The sequence below is a fragment of the Natator depressus genome, chromosome 19 (genome assembly GCF_965152275.1).
Source record: "Natator depressus isolate rNatDep1 chromosome 19, rNatDep2.hap1, whole genome shotgun sequence".
NCBI classification, from domain to species: Eukaryota; Metazoa; Chordata; order Testudines; family Cheloniidae; genus Natator; species Natator depressus.
In genome coordinates this window covers 14,439,563-14,447,275 of record NC_134252.1, presented here as the reverse complement: position 1 = coordinate 14,447,275, position 7,713 = coordinate 14,439,563, and the positions used below count along the sequence as shown (strand labels likewise).

Genomic DNA, 7,713 nt, shown 5'->3' with positions numbered 1-7,713 from the left:
GCCGCTGCGAGGAGCGGGGCGGTGGCGCGTCCTCGGTGAGCCAGGAGCGGGAAAGCGGGCGGGGCAAAGGCCCCGCGGGGCGGCCTCGCCAGACCCCCCGGCCGGCCCGAGGCCGCGGCCCGCTCCGCCAGCGGCGGCCCCGCCCAGCTCTGGAGACTCGAAGGGGCGGGGCCCGGCCCGGCCCGGCTCGCCCTCCCTTTGTTTGGCCCGGCGGCGGGAGGACGCAGCTGCCGCGTTAAATCCCCCAGCTCTGCGCGGCAGGGCTCGCTGTTTTCTCCAATTGGCCGGAGGGAATAACGGTGTCCCGCCTCCCACCTCTCATAGGTTTCGAACGGTGCTCGTCTGACGCCCAATATGCTGATTGGCGAATGCCGGGATCCCTGGAAGCAGTTCCGGGAAACCCCGCGTGTTGCCGGGGTCGCGCCGCCGTCCATGAGGAGAGAGGAAGTGCGCGGGCGCCATTTGCAGTCGCTGCTCAGGCCTCAGCCGCGCCGCGCAGGCCGCGCTCCGGTGAGTGTCGGGGGGAGGCCGCCGCCGCCGCGGGGGGGCGGAGAGCCGGGCTGCCGCGCTCTGAGACGGAGAGTCCGCGGCCGGGCCTGCGCCCCGCATGGGGAGCCCGGCGCGGTAGCGAGGCCCGGCGCGAGAGGAGGCGGGACCGGGGCCTTGTGGAAGGCGGGGGCCGCAGGCCGCGCTCGCAGAGGCGCCTTCGGGCACCTGGCTGGGGAGGCCGGGGAGGGGGCGGCTGGGGAGGCCAGCAGCGCGCGCGGCGTCGGCTTCGCTGGCGGGGCGCGGGGCCCGCCGTGGCGGGTGGGCGGCTGCTTGCCGGCGGCGGGGGGCGCTTTGCGTGCGGGCCCGGCCTGGCGGCGCGGGTGGCGGGAGACTGGCCCGCTCCGCTCCACCACGTGGACTGGCTGCTGCCTGCGGGTGGCGAGAGGCGGGCGCTGGCTCCTGCTCCGTGCGAGGCTTCGCGCCGGCCGCCTTGCGTTATAGCCGCTGTGGGCGAGGCGCAGCCCGCTCCCTCCGCAGCCTGTGCCGCTGCAGGGCCGCTCGGGGAAGCTGCCTGCAGGCAGAGCCCCGTGGCTGCTGGCCCCGGGAGACCCCTTCCCTTCCCTGCCCCGTGTGCGTGGGTTGGCTAGGAAACCTCTTGCCTAAATGCGGATTGATCTGTATTGCCATGAGGGTGGCGACGACGACACACCTGTTCTCTGTAAAACCACCCGTAGGAAGTATTCTGCTAGTGTGGGTTTTAGTAAGCTAAATTTTACATTAAACCTATTTAAAATAATTTAGGTTACCACTTACCTATTTCGTTCTAGATGGTAAATCTTACTTAGTGTGTGAGAGAGAGAAAATTCTCTAGGACCTGATCACTGTGAAATTGCATTTTCTGTTGTAAACTTTACCAAACTTCTGTTCAGTACCATTTTGAATAAAAATACAGGCTTTTAAAGTGGATTTAGTTACTGTATGTTAGTGGCCTTGTTATCCATTACTCTGTGAATGTAGCCAGTTACCCTACTTGGCCTGTGGTTCAACATAGGTTTATTTAGAGGAAGTTGCTTAGACTTTTCTTTGTATCTTTTTGTCTTCTCTCCGACTACTGAGCAAGAAGATTCCAGCAGCTTTGATACTTTTGTGCTGTGGAGAGCATTGTGAGGGCCACATAAACATTTTGGAGTCCTATTTGTGATGTATTACAGAACGGTTACTAGTGTCATACACAGTATATTTTGTAGGAGTAAAAAAGTTTCTGTAATTTCGAACTACAGTGCTTTTTTAATCCTTTCTGTGAAGTGACTGGCTTTTCTGTGTAAATTATAGGGTTTGCAGACTAGCAAAATTCTACTTAACCTTTTTATTCTAAAAGCTGTGTTTCCTAAGAGTATTTAACATCCCTACTCAAGTGTCTGTCTAGGTAGTTATGATGTGAATCACAGTAATACTGGATTTATTCTGGCAGTATCACTGTCTGAAAACTGTGTGGTAGATAAATGATTATTACCTCTGTTTTACAGATCGAGAACTGAAGTGTCCTTTTTGGAAGATAAATTCATGGATGTTAGGGCATGTCTTCACTGCAGAGTTAATTTGAGTGATAACTCAAGTATTGTTCCTAACTTTAGTCCCTTCCACACCCAAACCCTTAACTTGGTGTGGTCCTGTTTGTAACTTGAGTTGGCTGACCCTTTTGTGGGATGGAGTTGGGGGTTAGCACAATTTGTCAGCTGCTAGTACAATCACCGAAGCCTGATATATACTAGGAAATTAGGTCGGTATAACTGTCGCTTAGAGGTGTAAAAAAAAGTCCATACCCCTGAGCAGTGTGGTTAAACTGACATAACCCCCAGTGCAAGGTCACTGGTAGAAACCCTCCAATTGACATAAGAAGTTTCTTGCAACTGGAGGGGTGTTGACTCAAATGTAGATAATGTAATATGAGTTAATTCTGCAGTGAAGTTACAGCCTTTGGCATTCATACCATGATGACAGGGTATTATACATCTATATAGATACTCTTGAGCATAGCCTCTCAACTTGGGGTTGTAATGACCTCCCTCTAGATGTGGGGGAGGTGTCCCTATGCTTTCCCATATCATGAGGTCATTTTATGGGAAAGGTTAAGAATAGCTGGTCTGGAGGGGTGGATGTGTTAAATACTCATTGTAACAATTGTGTTTACTGTACTAGAAGTTAGACTTTAGGACCTTGGTAATCTGCAAAGCTCTTAATTTGCATGAAGGCAGTAACTTCAGAGCAAAAACGTAGTCCTGTAGCTTGTTCACTACTTTTACGCTAATTAATGTTTTGTAGTATATCTTATATAATTGAAACTGTCATAAATAACTACTCATTTGTATCACAAGTATTGCTTAAGGCAGTGGTTTTCAACCTTTTTTTCATTTTGTGGACCCCCTACATTTCAGTTGAAGGTGTTGACCCATTTGGAAATCTTAGACATAATCTGCGGGCCCCTTGGGTCCTGGACCAAGGTTGAAAACCACTGACTTAAGGTAAACTGATGCATTATAGTTAGGTTTTTTTTGGCGTGTGTGGAACTTGCAAAACTTTCTTCTGGATTGCCAGTCGGAAGTGTGGGCTAGTGAGGTTCTTCAGTAATTCAAGTCTCTGTTCAACTTCCATTATAAACCCTTGCATTCCCTCACATCTTTCTTAAATTCTTCTTTTGGATTTGAACTGTCCATGATCTTAGAAAGGAGTACTTGTGGCACCTTAGAGACTAACAAATTTATTAGAGCATAAGCTTTTGTGGGCTACAGCCCACTTCATCGGATGCATAGAATGGAACATATAGTAAGAAAATATATATAATACACATACATACAGAGAAGGTGGAAGTTGCCATACAAACTGTAAGAGCTTAATTAAGATGAGCTATTATCAGCAGGAGGAAGAAAATCTTTTGTAGTGAGAATCAGGATGGCCCATTTAGACAGTTCACAAGAAGGTGTGAGGATACTTAACATGGGGTAATAGATTCAATATGTGTAATGACCCAGCCACTTAGTGGCTGGGTCATTACACATATTGAATCTATTAATTAGCCTCTTACTGTTTGTATGGCAACTTCCACCTTCTCTGTATGTGAATATATTATATATATCTTCTTACTATATGTTCCATTCTATGCATCCGATGAAGTGGGCTGTAGCCCACAAAAGCTTATGTTCTAATAAATTTGTTAGTCTGTATCCGCAAAAAGAACAGGAGTATTTGTGGCACCTTAAAGACTAACACGGCTGCTACTCTGAAACATGATCTTAGACTGAAGGTAACTTTTTTGGGTGAAGGGAGGGATAAATCTGTTCTGCTGTGCTTCAGTAAAGCTACTGGGGTAGGATGTAATTTTTCAGTTTCAAAAAAACCCTTTTTTGATACATTGAACATTTTGAAGTTCAGCCATTTTGATTTATCAATGTAATGTTTTTAAACCTCCAATGAGGCACTAGCTGTCTAGTAGGTGGTGATGGTGGGGAGATTAAAATAAGTAATTTAGGGCAGGTCTACACTATGGGGCTAAATCAACCTAAATTATGCAACTCCAGCTATGTGAATAACATAGCTGGAATCGACGTATCTTAGATCGACTTACTTTGGTGTCTACACCATGCTGGGTCGATGGGAGTTTCTCCCGTCGACTTATCTTATGCTTCTCATCCTGGTGGAGAACCGGAGTCGACAGGACAGCGATCGGCGGTTGATTTAGTGGGTCTTCACTAGACTCAATAAATTGATCCCTGGATTGAGCGCCACAGCATCGGTCCACCAGTAAGTGGAGACAAGCCCTTTGAAATGGCTTTGGTGCAGGCTCAGTGCAGAATATCCATAAGGTTTTTAGTTATGCCTGCTGTACTTTAAAGTTGATTATGTACAGCTTTGCTGCTTCATGGTAGCATAACTGTTGTAGCAAGCTGAATAGCAGTCCGGAACAAGTCCATGTTCTCAGCAGCTGTATCATCTTGTAGTGGGATTTATACTAAAAGAGAACTATTTTGGTGAGGAAAGTGCAGGTTTGACTACTTGAATTACTTGCGCATAACTCCTCCCCCACATCAGGTAACTAAATAACACCCAGAGTTCCAACTTTGCATGTGGCTAGACCTCAGTGAGGATTAATTACTTTGACTTTGAGATATGGGTGGGCAAGTAACTCAACAAAAATTATACAGTGCTGTCTTCAGTTGCACAGTTGGCAGTGCCAATATGGAGTCTTACGTAAAACACCATTCTGCAACTTCAAAATGGTGCAGTTAGGTAATGGCCTGGACACCAATATGGATTCTACACAAAACATCCACACTTACAATCTACAGTTGCTCCCAAACTTTATATACTGTTGCTTGCTTAATAGGCACATCTTTATACGTATGCGCATCCTGAAGTCCACCTGTCTTTGCACATTCTACATATTTCACGCATAGCAAAGTAAATGATCCTTCTGGAAGTGTATCTATACTCTTTGCATACAACTGGGTTAAAGAATCTCCCTGTCCTCCTGAAACTTGGGTTGTACAATTTCTGTATGTGTACCTAATCAGTTTTATATGTGCATTTTGTGCTTTCACGTATGGCTCAAACTACCAACCAGCCATGTCATGGGCATGATCCACGTGCAAACTCCAACATCTCTCCTCCTTTTTCAAACTTGCTTCACTTCAAAGTTCTTTTCTAGTCTGAATAATGAAAGTAAACATGTTACCTTCTTAATCAACTGATCTTAGCATATTCAATTAACTTTCTTTGGTGACAAAGAAATTGTACTGGTGTTTACTTCTGGTGTCTTTGCATAGCTGAGACAGCTAAGAGGAAGAGAGCTGGATTACCTTCCTCTTTGTGCATCAGTATGACTCTTGAATTCCAGTTATACCTGTGCAGCCCCATTGAAGGCAATGGGGTCATAAGGGGTGTTGCAGGGGATATGATTTGGCTTGTGTGTTGGTGAAGCATGGAGGAAAAATCACCATTTTAACACTCAGATTCTGATCTGAGTTTGCAAAACTAGCTGATGGGGGGGGGGGGGGATCTCTGCTTGTGATTGGAATGGTGTGCATGTTCATCTGGAAATCACTGAGACACAAATTACTCCTACCATAATACCTTCATGTTTCAGAGTAGAACCACACTTAAAGAAGAGTTTGCAGTTAGACACATGACAGGAAATGCATAGTTAAGGATGAATAATCTTAACTTTGCTGGTTTGTGCACATGCATTACAGTAGTCCTAAATTATGTGATCTCATACTAATTCTCAAGTTTTTTTTACAAAGATAAACATGTATAGCATGAAGAATACACTTGACTTAGATGAAGTGAAGTAAAATAGGCTTAAAATTCATACTAAAAGTGCATTCTGCATTAGAGTAATACTGTAGCAAAAACTTATTGGATTGTACACTCCTATATAAATACTAAGCTGATAGTGACACTAAATATTTCATACTATTAGGTTACAAAAGTAATACTTCATAGCTTATGAGAAGCTTTAGCTGTGGAACTGCAAATGCATTAAGTTTGCAGCTAAAAGTGTACAGCCAATAATTCTCAGCACAAGTTTTAGGTAAGCTTGAGAACATGACTAAAGTCTTAACATCTTCCATCAGGAGAGAGTTGAATACTGTGTGAAAATGACATTTGAAGTGTTAATCCAGCTTTAAGAAAAGCCTCTTAAAGGGACATCAATTTAAACTACTCACTTAGGAACATTTTTACTGTTAGAGGTAAAACAATTACTGTAGTTGAGGCTATTTGTCTATTTCACTTGTTTATTTTGTGTAATCCGTTTCACACTTTCCCTGTATTTTCTTGTGCAAAACCCTACAAGTGAGAGAAAGTAAAGTAAAATGATTGTCAAGCTACAAAAACTGGCAAAGGGGTTGGGGTGTTGGGGGAGAAGAGACAAGACTCAAAGGCTGATATGGTACCTGAAACAATTTTTTAAAACTATTTCAAGTTATTGGGGGGGGGGGGCAGGGGTGGCTTCTAAAGATACCTAACGAGCAAATTTCTAGCCTTAATTTAGCATTTATTAACTTTTGTGTAATTCACTGCACAAACTTAACATTGCAGTAATGTTTTGGGATTTAATATAATGTGAGTTTGGTGAATATTGTGTGTAGAGGTGAATAAGCATGGTTCTGTTGACATGTTTTGTACAGTAATATTGTCACTTTAAATCAGGGTGGATAAACAATTTTTTTAAAAAACCAGAAATCTGATTTTTTTTTAATTTAAATCAGATTTTTTTGATGAAATGCTTTTAGAGGGGGAAAAAACCTATCTAAAGATGAGTTATAATGTGTCTTAATTAAAACTATCATGGAATAAGGATTATAAATTCTAATTCTATGGTATGAGAAACATTTTTGTAAATGAGCTCCAATAGTTCATGGATTTAGGGACCCAATCTTATAGGGTTCCAGGGGCTTCTGTATAGATTATTTAGGTTAATCTTTCTATCTACCCAATGGGACTCGGTGCTAAGTCTAGAAGATAACATCAGAGATGCTTAGTTTTGCAGTTCTCAGACTGTGGATTTGTGTCTCTAGAGATAACATGCTTGTTAATAGCAAAAATGTTTTAAAATATATAGAGGAGAGAAATAACAGACCTCCAAACCTATTATCCCTCCGCAAATTTGTGTACACAGAGTCAGTCCCTTACCTCTCTCTAAAAGTGCAGTTTCAAAATGTTCAATGAATAGAAGATTGTTGGGAGCGGACTAGATCTAGACAAGGAGACATCTGAGATAAATGTGAGAAGGGAGGGACAGGCAGTAGAAACAAAAGTGAAACTGTTTGTTTGAGCAGCATATTCCAGGAGTCTTGAGGTCTTTTTGAGCGTAGCCTTCATTGATTTGAGATCTACCACACCATTCTCTCATTAGAAGGGAAAACCTATAATGGCAGCAGGCCGTAAAAGAGACCCAGTTTGGCTCTCCTCTATCCCTGAGTTGTGAAGAATATGTATTAAGGTTATAACAACCAACAAGAATACACTTTTATGTAGAAATCCATGATTAAATCGAGTCTTCCTGACTAGTGATTTAAATCATGATTTAAAGTGATTTTAATAAATTCAAATAAGGTATAGTATATGGTTTCTATTTAAAAGTAATGTGAGGCTTGATCAAGAAGCAGAATGAACAGTCTAAGTGCATACATGTATACCATGCAGCTGCAGAAGTTGGCTTTGTTG

The 7,713-nt window shown here is 43.6% G+C and overlaps 1 protein-coding gene across 3 annotated transcripts in view; it reads left to right on the top strand.

The window, feature by feature from the left end:
• Positions 1–324: 324 nt before the first annotated feature.
• Positions 325–7,713, top strand: part of HNRNPR (heterogeneous nuclear ribonucleoprotein R) — a 51,400-nt gene continuing 44,011 nt past the window's right edge. Inside the window, exon 1 of one of the 3 annotated variants that reach the window (XM_074934542.1) lies at positions 325–510. In XM_074934542.1, coding sequence (XP_074790643.1) covers positions 369–510 — 142 coding nt within the window. In that variant the 5' untranslated portion in view covers positions 325–368. The remainder of the gene's footprint in view (positions 511–7,713) is intronic. The other 2 variants (XM_074934540.1, XM_074934541.1) reach the window with 2 other exon arrangements.